This window comes from Micromesistius poutassou (genome assembly GCF_964030765.1).
Source record: "Micromesistius poutassou genome assembly, contig: SCAFFOLD_1089, whole genome shotgun sequence".
NCBI lineage: Eukaryota > Metazoa > Chordata > Actinopteri > Gadiformes > Gadidae > Micromesistius > Micromesistius poutassou.
The window spans coordinates 1-15,764 of record NW_028179541.1 but is presented as its reverse complement, the minus strand read 5'-3'; the positions used below and the strand labels follow the sequence as shown (position 1 = coordinate 15,764).

The 15,764-nt window shown below is 51.4% G+C and overlaps 2 protein-coding genes across 2 annotated transcripts; one reads left to right on the top strand and one right to left on the bottom strand.

The window, feature by feature from the left end:
• Positions 1-1,884: 1,884 nt before the first annotated feature.
• Positions 1,885-7,382, top strand: opn5 (opsin 5; the record flags this gene model as incomplete). The annotated part of the gene is made up of 5 exons (XM_084489357.1): positions 1,885-2,004; positions 2,969-3,139; positions 3,958-4,292; positions 5,841-6,085; positions 7,316-7,382. Coding segments are annotated over 5 exons (938 nt in total), but the record flags the coding sequence as incomplete, so codon positions are not given.
• A 6,417-nt stretch (positions 7,383-13,799) lies between these two features.
• On the bottom strand, positions 13,800-15,475 carry ptchd4 (patched domain containing 4; the record flags this gene model as incomplete). The annotated part of the gene is made up of 1 exon (XM_084489356.1): positions 13,800-15,475. A coding segment is annotated over one exon (1,676 nt), but the record flags the coding sequence as incomplete, so codon positions are not given.
• Positions 15,476-15,764: the final 289 nt, after the last annotated feature.

The following is a 15,764-nucleotide window of genomic DNA, read 5'->3' as shown; positions in this document are numbered from 1 at the left end:
ATATATCAATATTTGTTCATGCAATAAAATAGGTGCCGTCGCCGCGCTCCAACTCGTCATTCTATATCGGGGGCGCCGCGTCGCTGTGCTCGTTAACCTGCCTTGCTGATTGCAAACTCAATCCTAAATTTGGGTGTAGGCCAGGGTAGCTAAACATTTTCAAATAGTCAAAAACAGTCGGAGCAAGATGTGGCAAATACATGTTTCGCGCTGAAGGGGATTTTAAAAAGTGTCCTGCACGGGTCTTATTTTGCAAACCCGTCCGCACCCGTCCTTACCCAACAAAACTTAAAACCACATCCGACCCGTGTTCCGACAGTAGCGTGATTTACATTCCACACCCGACCAGACCCGCTATAAATTGATACTGACGCCCGACCCGCACCCGAAGGAAAATTAGACACATAAGATGGAACGCCGGGGAATTACACTAGCGGCGTTTGGCGTGGTGCTTTAGATTGCCGTGCAAAAAAGCACATCATCCACTGTTGACGGTTTTAGTTTTCTGTTTGACTCCTCCGCTCCTGAATGTCAGATCCAGCACCGGAGGAGTCTCGCTCGCTTGCTTGCTGCGCTGGATGCGCTGAGCGGGGGATGGCGAGGATAAATCTGTCAATCTGAGCGATATTGGGAAATGAACGACCGTGCTCTCCCCACCACGATCACACACCAAGAGAGTCGTCTTTAGGTGTTTTGTAATCAAGCAGCAGCTTCATCCCGATGCTGCGGAGCCTCATCGCTGGAGTCCTCTACGTCCGATAGTGTGTCCGCTGACACTCGAGCTCGCTTCTCGGCCGGGGGCACTGATCGCATATTTTGTAGATGTGTCACTAATAATGCTTTTTTTAAAATTTGAAATAGGCCTCCATTTTAACATTTTAAGCTTGCAGCTTTGCAGCCACTCAAGCAGGGATAGGTCTCATAAGTTATTTTTGTCATGACACAGCTTGCACTTTTATTTTCTCTATTTTTGAACTTGATGCAAGTTATGACACAGCTGCACTTTTATTTTCTCTATTGTTGAACTTGTTGTTATTTGATGTTATTGAGTTAGAATTTAGATACAACATGATGTAACTTGATGTTACTTCAATAAATTTGGAAATGTTAAGCTTGGCTATTTCATTAGCGTTGTGTTGGGGCGATGGGGGCAGGTGGGCTTGAAAATTCCCCCTTGTCCAAAGTGGGGGACGACCGAAAAGGTTTGAGAAACACTGGGTTAGACAGTACAGAGACAGGTCATTAAGGAGCAGGTAGGGGTTAGACAGTACAGAGACAGGTCATTAAGGAGCAGGTAGGGGTTTAGACAGTACAGAGACAGGTCATTAAGGAGCAGGTAGGGGTTAGACAGTACAGAGACGGGTCATTAAGGAGCAGGTAGGGGTTAGACAGTACAGAGACAGGTCATTAAGGAGCAGGTAGGGGTTAGACAGTACAGAGACAGGTCATTAAGGAGCAGGTAGGGGTTAGACAGTACAGAGACAGGTCATTAAGGAGCAGGTAGGGGTTAGACAGTACAGAGACAGGTCATTAAGGAGCAGGTAGGGGTTAGACAGTACAGAGACAGGTCATTAAGGAGCAGGTAGGGGTTAGACAGTACAGAGACAGGTCATTAAGGAGCAGGTAGGGGTTTAGACAGTACAGAGACAGGTCATTAAGGAGCAGCTAGGGTTAGACAGTACAGAGACAGGTCATTAAGGAGCAGGTAGGGGTTAGACAGTACAGAGACAGGTCATTAAGGAGCAGGTAGGGGTTAGACAGTACAGAGACAGGTCATTAAGGAGCAGCTAGGGGTTAGACAGTACAGAGACGGGTCATTAAGGAGCAGGTAGGGGTAACTAATAACTCTCAATAACTCTCTCGCTCTCTCTCTCTCTCCACCAGGTATTCTGTCAGCTGCAGGTAACGGTTACGTTATCTACCAGTCGTTCAGACGCAAGAGCAAGCTGAGACCTCCAGAGATGATGACTGTTAACCTCGCCATCTTTGACTTCGGCATCTCAGGTAACTAACACACTAACACTAACACCACTAGTACCTACCTGTACAGGTAACTAACACTAACACCAACTTGTACCTACCTGTACAGGTAACTAACACACTAACACTAACACCACTAGTACCTACCTGTACAGGTAACTAACACACTTACACTAACACAACTAACACCTACCTGTACATGTAATTAACACACTAACACTAACACCACTAGTACCTACCTATACAGGTAACTAACACTAACACCACTAGTACCTACCTGTACAGGTAACTAACACACTAACACTAACACCACTCGTACCTACCTGTACAGGTAACTAACACACTTACACTAACACAACTAACACCTACCTGTACATGTAACTAACACACTAACACTAACACCACTAGTACCTACCTGTACAGGTAACTAACACTAACACCACTAGTACCTACCTGTACAGGTAACTAACACACTAACACTAACACCACTAGTACCTACCTGTACAGGTAACTAACACACTAACACTAACACAACTACATTAACACATTAAGTACATTAACACCTACCACCTACCTAGATGACATGTTTGACATTTGAACCCTGACCCGTCTCCATAGTGACAAGCCGTTCTTCATGGTGTCTTGACCTTTGACCCCTGACCTTTGACCCCCATAGTGTTCAGCAAGCCGTTCTTCATGGTGTCTTGACCTTTGACCCCTGACCTTTGACCCCCGTAGTGTTCAGCAAGCCGTTCTTCATGGTGTCTTGACCTTTTGACCCCTGACCTTTGACCCCCGTAGTGTTCAGCAAGCCGTTCTTCATGGTGTCTTGACCTTTGACCCCTGACCTTTGACCCCCGTAGTGTTCAGCAAGCCGTTCTTCATGGTGTCTTGACCTTTGACCCCTGACCTTTGACCCCCGTAGTGTTCAGCAAGCCGTTCTTCATGGTGTCTTGACCTTTTGACCCCTGACCTTTGACCCCCGTAGTGTTCAGCAAGCCGTTCTTCATGGTGTCCAGCTTCTCCCACCGCTGGCTCTTCGGTTGGCAGGGCTGCCGTTGCTATGGCTGGGCGGGCTTCTTCTTCGGCTGCGGGAGCCTCATCACCCTGACGGTGGTCAGCCTGGACCGCTACCTCAAGATCTGCCACCTGTCCTACGGTGAGCGCCCCCCCCCCCCCCCCCCCCCCCACGGCCCCGTACCCCGACTCAACGCTGTAGGCCAGGGGTGTCAAACGTACGGCCCGCGGGCCCAATCCGGCCCGCAGTGTCATTTAATCCTAATAGATACTATCCTACCGGATAGTATCTATCAGAACTGGCCCGCCGGCGTATCGCATTTCAGCGTCTCGGCGCGGTAACCCCCCCCCCCCCCCCCCACCCCCCCGGTCAACATTTCCACGGACCCTGCTATAATGTAATGTCCCCAATGAATGTAATGCAATTGGCCCGCATTCCAGCATTCCAGCGTTAACGTGGTGATGCGCGTCCCGGTGGGTCAATTGTGGTAGATCGCAATCCTGCAACCCCCCCCCCCCCCCCCCCCGAACAACTCCGTCAGCCCATAACTCCGTACCACCCCCCCCCGCCCCCACCCCCACCCCCCCCCCCGGTCAACAATTCCCCGCGACTTGGTCCAAGACTTCCATTTTGGCCCGCTGTACAGTTTGAGTTTGACACCCCTGCTCTAGGCACTGCATCTAAAAATTGCATCTAGAATTGTTTCTGAATTTTCTTTCACTTTCTGGACTCAGATCTGTAGTCCTGATTTATCAGGTTCTAGAGCTAGTCCTGACCTGGTTCCTCAGGTTCTAGATGTAGTCCTGGTTCCTCAGGTTCTAGATGTAGTCCTGGTTCCTCAGGTTCTAGATGTAGTCCTGGTTCCTCAGGTTCTAGATGTAGTCCTGGTTCCTCAGGTTCTAGATGTAGTCCTGGTTCCTCAGGTTCTAGATGTAGTCCTAACCCGGTCCCTCCTTCAGGCACGTGGCTGAAGCGCCAGCACACCTTCCTGGTCCTGGTCCTGGTGTGGTTCTACGCAGCCTTCTGGGCCACCATGCCCCTGCTGGGCTGGGGGAGCTACGCCCCGGAGCCCTTCGGGACGTCCTGCACCCTGGACTGGTGGCTGGCCCAGGCCTCGCTGTCCGGCCAGACCTTCGTCCTGTCCATCCTCTTCTTCTGCCTGGTCCTGCCCACCGCTGTCATCGTCTTCTCCTACGTCAAGATCATCATCAAGGTCCAGGCCTCCATCGAGGAGCTGTCCAGCTTCGACGCCCGCATCAAGTCCAGCAACGTCCTGGAGATGAAGCTGACCAAGGTGAGGGTGTCAGGGGCCTCTGAAGGAACCGGAACCTAAGGTCTTCTGGGGTCTGAGGATCAATATGATACAATCACAATATATGAGGGGTGGGTGATTCAATATTCTAGAATCAATATTATATAAAGGGTAAAGGAATCAATGTTACATTATCAATATTAAATAAAAGGTTGAGGAATCAATATTATATAATTAAGCAATCTTACACGAGATGGCGTTCTTGAATGTCATTATTGGTACGCGGAACACGTGGACTTCGGAACTCGGCACCAGCGCCTCGTTCCTACGGCTGTGCTTCAAGAAGTCCTGTGCTTCAAGAAGTCCTGTGCTTCAAGTACCAACAATGACATTCAAGAACGCCGTCGAGTGTAAGATTGCGATTCAATAACACAAACCATCTTCATTATCAACAATATTGTATAATATTTTCATATTGTGGGTTAATTTGCCCTCAAATTCAAGCTTTCTGCCCGAGTTCACCTGCATCAGAAAATAGTTCCTATAGTAACGATAACCGACTCTTGGTCAGTTGAACGTTGTTATGGAAACTAGGCTCATGAAAGTAGTTTCGGCTAGTTAGCGTAGCGATACTTTCTGTAATTAGGCGCGATCTTTTTGTCCGTTCTTTCACCATTTAAACACGCTGGAGAATGGGAATGACCAATCGGAGGGCTTGCTTAAACTTCTAATCAATCCTTCTTATTGAAGGTGAAGAGGTAAGGGTGTAGTTCAGCCTGCAGTAGGGTGGTGTTCAGTAGGGTGGTGTTCAGTAGGGTGCAGTAGGGTGGTGTTCAGTAGGGTGGTGTTCAGTAGGGTGCAGTAGGGTGGTGTGCAGTAGGGTGCAGTAGGGTGGTGTTCAGTCTACAGTAGGGTGGTGTTGAGTAGGGTGCAGTAGGGTGGTGTTCAGCCTGCAGTAGGGTGGTGTTCAGTAGGGTGCAGTAGGGTGGTGTTCAGTAGGGTGGTGTTGAGTAGGGTGCAGTAGGGTGGTGTTCAGTAGGGTGGTGTTGAGTAGGGTGCAGTAGGGTGGTGTTCAGTAGGGTGCAGTAGGGTGTGCAGTAGGGTGCAGTAGGGTGGTGTTCAGTAGGGTGCAGTAGGGTGGTGTTGAGTAGGGTGCAGTAGGGTGGTGTTCAGTAGGGTGCAGTAGGGTGGTGTTCAGTAGGGTGCAGTAGGGTGGTGTTCAGTAGCCTGCAGTAGGGTGGTGTTCAGTCTACAGTAGGGTGGTGTTCAGTAGGGTGCAGTAGGGTGCAGTAGGGTGGTGTTCAGTCTGCAGTAGGGTGGTGTTCAGTAGGGTGCAGTAGGGTGGTGTTCAGTAGGGTGCAGTAGGGTGGTGTTGAGTAGGGTGCAGTAGGGTGGTGTTCAGTAGGGTGCAGTAGGGTGCAGTAGGGTGGTGTTCAGTAGGGTGGTGTTCAGTAGGGTGGTGTTCAGTAGGGTGGTGTTCAGTAGGGTGCAGTAGGGTGGTGTTGAGTAGGGTGCAGTAGGGTGGTGTGCAGTAGGGTGGTGTTGAGTGCAGAGCAGTGAGACTGTGCTGCTGCTCCGTCTCGCCACCAGGTGGCGATGTTGATCTGCGCTGCCTTCCTGGTCACCTGGATCCCCTACGCCGTGGTGTCGGTGGTGTCGGCGTTCGGCCAGCCCGACTCCGTCCCCATCGCCGTCTCCGTCATCCCCACCCTGCTGGCCAAGTCGTCGGCCATGTACAACCCCATGATCTACCAGGTGATGGACCTGAAGGCCTCCTGCACCAACGCGGCCTGCTGCCAGAAGCTCAGGAAGAGACCGCGCTTCACCACCCCCAGGTAGCTCCTCCCTCCAGGATAGGAACCAGCTAACTGTAACCAGCTAACTGTAACCAGCTAACTGTAACCAGCTAACTGTAACCAGCTAACTATAACCAGCTAACTGTAACCAGCTAACTATAACCAGCTAACTGTAACCAGCTAACTGTAACCAGCTAACTGTCTAACCAGCTAACTATAACCAGCTAACTGTAACCAGCTAACTATAACCAGCTAACTATAACCAGCTAACTGTAACCAGCTAACTGTCTAACCAGCTAACTATAACCAGCTAACTATAACCAGCTAACTATAACCAGCTAACTGTAACCAGCTAACTGTCTAACCAGCTAACTGTAACCAGCTAACTATAACCAGCTAACTGTAACAGCTAACTGTAACCAGCTAACTGTAACCAGCTAACTATAACCAGCTAACTGTAACCAGCTAACTGTCTAACCAGCTAACTATAACCAGCTAACTGTAACCAGCTAACTGTAACCAGCTAACTGTCTAACCAGCTAACTATAACCAGCTAACTATAACCAGCTAACTGTAACCAGCTAACTGTAACCAGCTAACTGTCTAACCAGCTAACTATAACCAGCTAACTATAACCAGCTAACTATAACCAGCTAACTGTCTAACCAGCTAACTATAACCAGCTAACTGTAACCAGCTAACTGTCTAACCAGCTAACTATAACCAGCTAACTGTAACCAGCTAACTGTAACCAGCTAACTGTAACCAGCTAACTGTCTAACCAGCTAACTATAACCAGCTAACTATAACCAGCTAACTGTAACCAGCTAACTGTAACCAGCTAACTGTAACCAGCTAACTATAACCAGCTAACTGTCTAACCAGCTAACTATAACCAGCTAACTATCTAACCAGCTAACTATAACCAGCTAACTGTCTAACCAGCTAACTATAACCAGCTAACTGTCTAACCAGCTAACTATCTAACCAGCTAACTGTCCAACCAGCTAACTATAACCAGCTAACTGTAACCAGCTAACTGTCTAACCAGCTAACTATAACCAGCTAACTATCTAACCAGCTAGCTGTCTAACCAGCTAACTACAACCAGCTGACTATAACCAGCTGACTATAACCAGCTAGCTGTCTAACCAGCTAACTGTCTAACCAGCTAACTATAACCAGCTAACTATAACCAGCTAACTATAACCAGCTAACTATAACCAGCTATGTGTCTAAGTGAGGTCCTGGCTCCGCCCCTCTCCCCAGGCTGTACGCGGTGTCCTGCTCCGTGAAGGACCGGACGCCAGCCAATGAAACGCAGCCGGAGGCGTGACCACACACACACACACACACACACACACACACACACACACACACACACACACACACACACACACACACACACACACACACACACACACACACACACACACACACACACACACACAGCCTATCCACATCAGCACCGAAGCGGCATCACCTTGGCTCCTCCCACTGCCAGTCCCCTCTACCCAGAATGCTCTGCTCAAGGTCATGTGACGGAATCGATCAAAATGGACCCCAAGGGGACAAGGTTCTGAGCGGGTTCAAAGTTCAAAGTTCAAAGTTCAGAATACGACTTACCCCCCCCCAAGGGTCAAGGGTCAGAGTTCAGATGAGTGTCGAGGTACAGGGTTCAAAGTTCACGGTTTAAGGCTTTAGTTTGTGATGGACGGTGATGGTGGCTTATCTGTGTCTCGCTAGAAGAAGGAAACGCGTCACACAGACAGACCCTAACCTGCCGGTGAGCTTCTGATGGATGAGCTATCGCAATATGTACGAAGTCAATGGAAGTCTTGCTAGATGATGATGAATGAACTGCAATAACCGGAACACACGCTGGGTGGCGTAGTTTTCCTGTCCCTTGAGTGGAACTGCATTTATATGTCCATTGCTTTACCGCTTTACCACTATTGACGTGTGAACACTAACCGCGATAGCCTCCAGACATTATAACAAAGAATGAGCGCTTTGTTCCTTGCACTACTGCACAATCGTAACTGCAACGTACACATATAATAAAACATAAAGAAAGGAGAAGACACGGGTGAGGGTCGGCCTTATGCCGGCTCAGGCATCTGGCGCCCTCTTGTGGTAGAAATATGGAACACGGAATTAATATCAACATCCGTTCAGGGATTAATTGCATTATGTGTATCATTGGGAATAGTAATAAAGTGCATTTATCATTGCTCATAAGTTCACCTGGGTAAATATTCAGGTACATATTCATTCGTAACATGAGGTCCGATCTCATTCATGTCGGAAGGCATATTCTTGGTTAACAAACGGACAGACACGTCCGATGGTCTGCGGTGGACAGACGGATACGAAACAGCACAAGATCAACAATGTGAACATGAAGTTATCATATCATCCGACAAGATTACTGGATTTATCCCAGGGAAGTGAACCCCGGACCACCTGCGACAGGTGAACGGATGGAGGTTGTGTTCCCGCAGACGACTTGAACAAGTAAGTCAAGTTCTCACTGGGTGTGTAAGCGGGTTAGTGTGTACCTGGCCGAACCGCCTCATGTGTGTACCTTCGTGTTACAGTTCTGTGCTGAAACAATAAAAAAAACACCGTTATATATTTAATCACCTGGGAGCGTTAAGGAGATGAGTCGTGAACCTATGTATCTTAGCTCGACGTTTCTGGAGCGGTTTAACTTTATTTCGGTGCGTCTCCTCGCTCTGCCGCCAGAGGGCGCCGCGGCTCCTTATTTGGCAGTGATGCCCCGGGAGGATTTATAGAACTACTGTCTTGTTAAAAGTATACTTTTTTTTTATTTCAACATTGTATCCCTAACCACCTGTTTAAGCCGATGGTTTGGGCCTATTTCGTACTAGTCCCTGGTTTAAAAGGTGTGTGTGTGTGTGTGTGTGTGTGTGTGTGTGTGTGTGTGTGTGTGTGTGTGTGTGTGTGTGTGTGTGATTCAGTTTAGTAGTCCTAGTTTTAGGTCTTTGTATGTTTAGTGGTGAGACTTGTGTTGCTGGGGATTGATGACATTATTAGCCTCCGAGTTCAGCCCTCTTTGACTCTAATCACACCACACCTTTAAACCGACTTGCTAAAGACTCTCAGCTAAACCTTTAGCTTTACCTGCTAGTTACACCAGCTAACTAAAACCTGCGAGTTGAACACCACCGGCTAACCTGACACTTTAAGCCTCCCTGTATCTGTCGCTCTGTCTGTCCAGTGGTTCATGGTTTACATTGAGAGCAGATGTCAACACACAAACACGCTGATGCATCCACGTTTACATCCCAATAAACCTCTTAAGATCCGTCCCTGATATCAGGCCGACCTGGTTTTTAAATCCAGACTAAAAACCGAACTTTTCCCACGATGCCTTCAACTAACCCACTCCTGCACCCCGTGGTCTGTTAGCTTTCATGTTTTTATCTGTGCTGTGTTTTGCTTTTATTCATTTGTTTTGTAATTATTTATTTCTTCTTTTGTCATTTCTGTGTACTGTGTTCCCTGTGAATTCCCATGCCTTCATTTTTATTCAAATTATTTTAACTATTTTAATCGATTTGACCTCTTATGACGTGACATTTTAGATATTTTAATATGTGATTGTTATGATTATGTGAAGCACATTGGTCTACCGTTCTGTGTATGAAATGGGCTATATCAATAAAACACGACTTGACTTGACCTGGACGGTTCGGATAAAATACTATTTCAAAAATAATCTCAATGTAGGCGGAGGAAGAAAAGGCTCAGAGACTTATTATTATTATTTTTTATGTTTCGACGGAGAACAAATGATTTTCTCATTTGTTTTTAATATACAGAAAACGAAAGAGGGTGATAATATTGCACTGGAGACAGAGAAAGCGGGCCTTCCCGTTTCCTGCACACTTGAGACCGTGACGTTCATTACCTGGTGCCGCCGCTAGAGGGAGGTGACCGCTGTGAGCCAAGGTTCCTCTCCGCTGGCTGGTTCGGACGTGTAGGAGAGATGGCAAACAATATCACAGTATCACTTTCCTCCGGGCTGTTGTTGTGGAGCAGATTATTCAACACACCATGCGGGAATAGCCTGACTTTATTGTCCGGGGGCCTTTTTATTTTTTAACAGTCGCATGGAAAACCTTCCTGCGCATGACCAGAGCCAGGGTGGAAAACTCCTGGCTCCCAAAATAAAAGTCCTTCATCTTCAGCTCCGGCCCTCTCCTACAGCTGAGATGTTGCTGAGATGTTGGTTTGGTGGAGCCTTCTGTTAGCTGGGAGGGGTTGGGTGGGTGGGGTGGGGGGGGGGGGGGACAACATTAAGGAGCAGAAGAGGGACCGTGGAACATCACGCCCGCTTCTGAGGGCACCTCAGGAGGTTCTGCGTCTGGGAGTACGAAGAAGCCTCACAATCCGCCCGGTTCCTCCTGCTCCACCCGGGTAGGAGAACCAGGAGGAGCAGGAGAACCCAGAGCCGTAGAACCCACACCCAGACCCAGACCACCACCACCTGGTCCCCCATGGCCTGGAGGAGGAGGAGGTGGAGGAGGAGGAGGAGGAGGAGGGGGAGGAGGAGGAGGTGGAGGAGGAGGGACACGTGGAGGAGGAGGTGGAGGAGGTTGAGGAGGTGGAGGATGAGGAGGTGGAGGAGGAGGAGGAGGTGGAGGATGTGGAGGTGGAGGATGAGGAGGTGGAGGAGGAGGAGGAGGTGGAGGATGAGGAGGGGGAGGAGGTTGAGGTGGAGGAGGAGGAGGAGGTGGAGGATGAGGAGGGGGAGGAGGTTGAGGTGGAGGAGGTGGAGGATGAGAAGGAGGTTGAGGTGGAGGAGGTGGAGGAGGAGGAGGGGGAGGAGGTTGAGGTGGAGGAGGTGGAGGAGGAGGGGGAGGTGGAGGAGGAGGAGGAGGTGGTTGAGGTGGAGGAGGAGGAGGTGGAGAAGGAGGAGGAGGTGGAGGAGGAGGAGGAGGCGAGGGAGGAGGGAGGAGGAGCAGACCGGCTCACGAGGAACAGGACAGCACACATCTCAAGGGAGCCGTGACGATATCAACGCTTTGCTTACACTCTTAAAGACTTCAAAATGTATATTTTATTGATATTTATAGTTTTGCAGCCGTCCGCCGTTAAAAACGAACACCAAGCGGAGCCTGCTTTACACGTCTGGTTAAAAAAAAGAGGCTGAAGTATTTCCCTGTATTACCCCGACCGCGGCGAGCGGTCGGAGAACGACTTAAATAGAGAACGTAAATAAAAGACGCGAGAATCCAAACGTCTCCGTCCTCAAGGTCAACAAACGGCCGCGCTGTGCAAGGCGACCGTCCCGGGGGTTAATGTCCGCAGTCCACTCTTCACCGCCGGCCCCCGCTGCTGTGCGCCACTGGCTCTGTTTTTTTTATTGCTTTTTGTAAGAAAACTATGTGATAGAAAACGTTATAATTTGGAGTTTTTCTTATAAAATATATAAAAAGAATAATGTACATTTATAATACACAGGAGGGCGCTCTGGCTTCGTGGTGGAACGGACATGTCGTGGTGTTACGGGGTATGCATCAAAACAACAACAGATATAGGTCACTACACCGTAGCAAGGAACCAAGGAAATACGCAGACTCCGTACAAAAACTCAAAATACATGCATACATACGATACAGTGCCATGCATACACGGTCCACTTAGGGCAAAGTACATTAGCTGGTACTTGCGCACGTCGTTTCCTTTTTAATTGAGATTTGTCATGCCTTCTCGCTGTACATACTTGGCAGGGGTCTACGTGATGCTCTAGCCTAGCCTGTCTTGGCCCGAGCCAAGCTTAGCTTAACCTATCTTAGCCTAGCCCCCTCTACAGGGGGCCTCTACAGGGGGTCTATTTGGACTGCAGAACGCTAGGAAGGTCCCCGACGTTGGAAACAGGATCTGTACGGGGATGAGGGAGGGGCTGCGGCGGACAGGACCGCTGTACTCTCAACCCGTCTCAACGCTGAGACGCTTCCTGCTGGACCGCGATGGGAAGAGTCGGTTCCTCTAATCTGGTCGGTGATAAACCGACGGCCTAAACCGCTCCTATTGGGAGTGTTTGAATCCCTTTCATTTTCGTTCTCCGCTGAGAACGGCCTGGAAGCAGAGCGATGAAGGTCCACCCCCTCTCCGTCCACCACTGACCAATGGGAAGGTCCGTCCTGAGCAGACCCCGCCCACCCACCACTTGGGCCACCCCTACCGTCGTCTCCCCGCGGAGCTCTTGAGAGCTCGGAGCTCTGGGTCGCTATCGGCCCGGCAGCTGCCACTGAGCAGGCCTCTACTGGAGTTGAAAGAGAGAGAGATTCCTTATCTGCCGTCAGCTGTCCTAGCTTATACTATTAACCCTCTAGGGGTGGGGGTGTGGGGGGGACTCCATCTTTGACTGCTTCGGTCACATATAAAGAGGAGCAGTGGATGCTGGGACACAATGATTCAAACTTAAAATGGAGAAGCTAGCTATACGCTAACTAGGAGCTAGTAACAAGCTGGTTGCCATATATTCAGTTTTATGAGCCTCTAGACCTCAGCCAATTTTGGAAGTGGAATCCTAAAGGCTGCTGCTTGCCCCGTGCGTTACCCCCCCCCCCCGCTGTGTCAATGGTTCGCCCCCCCCCCCCCCCCCCCCTTGGTGATGATAGTAGATCAAGGTTTGGTTTGAAATCATTCTGCATAATGAATTGATTCACAAATGGGTCACAGGAATCCTACACAGTTGGCGCTACTGTCCGTCAATGAGTCTCTCTGCTGAAGCCAGCTTCTTCAGGTCATCACGCGGTCCTGCAGTGAGTTCAGGGTAAGTTCCAGGCCCCGGGGGGATGAGGGCTTAACGTCCAACGCGCTCAAGACATCCACGGCTCGTCTCAGGAGAGGAAGAGTCCAGTCCTCTCACCGGTCACAACAGAGCCCGTCCTGACAGGGACCCCGGTGGGGAAACACAAAGGTTTATATGTTCATCTAGGTAGGTCATGCGTTTATCGTGTGACAGAACCAGCCGGGTTTCCCCTTCCACCTCGGGGACACGGCGGCGTCTCCTCGTTGCGGAGACTCTCCCCCCCCCCCCCCCCCCCCCCATGCCCCCCTCCCCGCCCTGAACGACAGAACAACCTCTTCCTTCCCCCTTCGCAGGCAGACCTGCGATGGGAGGTCGCCCTCGCCCGTCTCTCTCTCCCTCTCTCTTTGGAGAACCGAAATGTGGCCGCTGGAGCCAGCGCTGACGTGGGAGGGTGGGGGTGAGGGTGGGGGTGGGGGTGTGCGCTCTCTCTCCTCCACCACAGGCTGTAGCTTCACCTTCCGCAGCGAGACGGTATCCTCTGTCGATGGTCTGAGGAAAGAGTTCCAGAGCGCTGCCCGGCCCCCCGTCGGAGGCCGTCCGGCCGTCGTTCAGCCAGAGGCCGGCTATGAATTGCTTGTGATTAATTGGTTTTAACGTGTGTTTTTAGTTTTCTACGATGCTGAAGCTTATATTTCCGTGTGGATCGTCGCTCGGTCGTCAGCCTGTGAACCGCGAGCGTGTCGGAGGTTTTGTGCAAAATGAGATGCACCCTCTGTACCGAAAGGACTGGCCAATGAAGGCCCCTCGCTTTCCACCAGCTGAACTCCTATTGCCTGGGGGCCCTCGGTGGTGCCCGGCCCCCGTGACGTCTCCTCCGGGGGACGTCTCCGGGCCCCCGGGAAGGGGCCAACGCCTCTCAGCCTCTCGCGATCACTGACGGATCCCTCGCCCGCTTGACAAAGATCAGACGTTGGTCACGTGATCAGGGTTTTCCCGCACTTCGATGCACTCTATCTCCTCCCGCTCGCGCTCGCGCTCGCGTTCGCGCTCGCGCTCCCTCTCCTTCCGCTTGGCGCGCTTCTTCTTCTTGTGCCTCTTCTTGGACGGCGGGAAGAAGGTGAGGAAGACGGGCAGGATGACGAAGCAGTGCAGCACGGTGCAGCCGGCCGTCAGCAGGGAGCACTTGAACAGCGTGTAGGTCAGGTTGGAAGGCACAAACACCAGCGGCACCATCCCGATCACGAAGCAGGACGCGTTCTGCAGGATGGCGGCGCCGTGCTCCTCCAGCGCCAGCTTGATGCACTGCGTCCGCGTGTGCTCGGTGGCCAGGACGAAGGTGTACAGGTGCGGCGCACAGTGGTCCACGGCGAAGTTGAGGGTATAAATAAGGCACAGGATGGAGATGCCGTCCATGCCCACGTTCCACAGCGTCATCAGGCCCAGCACGCCCAGCTCCACCGAGGTCACGGTCAGGATCAGCCACAGGTTCCCCAGCGGGTTGATGACCAGGAAGAAGGTGAGGATGAGGATGGTGAGCACGCTGAACCCCGAGGTGAGGATGGGCGAGACGACGGAGGAGCTGTAGCGGTCCATGAACACGAAGGTGGGGTTGAAGGCGATGAACTTGATGCTGTTGATGAGCATCAGCGGCCGCAGCTTCTCCAGCAGCTCCACCACCTCCTCGCGCTTCTTCTCGGCGGTGCGGGCCACCAGGTACATGCGCGAGGCGATGATGTCGTACTCGTCGCTCTCGCGGTTCTTGGAGAAGATGATGTCCTCGGTGAAGTGCTGGTACTCCGGGCTGCGCAGGAAGGAGCCCTTGAGGACGTGGATGAACTCGTTCTTGGTGGAGGCGCTGACGTTGGCCACGCGCAGGTAGTGGTAGAAGTTGTCCATCCAGGAGATCTTGTTGAAGCCGTTGCTCAGCGTCTTCAGGTGCTCCTGCACCGTGGAGTTCCAGTACTCGATGGGCTCGTAGATGTAGAAGCCGATGACGGGGCTGTAGTTGCTGAAGTACTTCTGCTGCGTCAGGGCGTAGGAGACGCTGGGCGAGTTGCTGGCCAGCAGGTTGACCACGTTGGAGCCGTCGCTGATCTGCAGGCAGCCCATGAAGGAGAAGGAGGCGTAGATGAGGTACAGGATGACCACGAAGGGCTTGACGTAGGTGTTGGTGATCCACTCGGTGTAGTGCTCCCGCAGGAAGTGCTGGATGAAGTGGTTCTGGTAGGGCGCGCTGTCATGGTGCGTGGACAGGTCGTGGCCGTCGCTCATCATGGTCTTGAACCAGGTGGGCTGGCGGGCCAGGTACTCCACCGAGGGGATCTTGCAGCAGAACACGCTGTGGTAGCGGTTCTGCTCCAGCTGGCCGGCGAACACCAGGCAGGAGCCGTAGAAGGAGAAGACGTAGAAGTAGTTGACCAGGACGGCCACGCACATGCTCTGGCAGAAGATCTTCACGGACTCGATGTTGGTGAAGGGGCTGGCGCCCATGCCGAAGGTGATGATGTAGAGCGAGCTGGTCATGGTGTAGCACACCATCACGTCGGCGAAGGCGTCCGCCACCCGCTCCTTGAAGGGCAGGTTCTCCCGCGTCCGCCTCCAGCCCGCCAGCAGCTCGAACACGCCTTTAGTCCCGTGACCTGGAACACACGGAGGTCAGGGGTCGTCATTGTGGTTCCGAGCACGCTCGGAGGGAAGGAAGGAAGGAAGGAAGGAAGGTCATCGGGTTATTTCACAGTGACCGTATTGGGTCACGGTCACGCCTGTGGAGTGAAACGGGGGTTCTGCTCCTGATTTGGCCTGTGCGGACCTCAAATCAGAATCGCCAAATCAGGAGCAGAACCCCCGTTTCACTCCACAGGTGCGACCGTGACCGAAGAAGGAATCAAAGGGCCAAAACGTACACGAGAAGTGGAAGTCGTTTTTGGG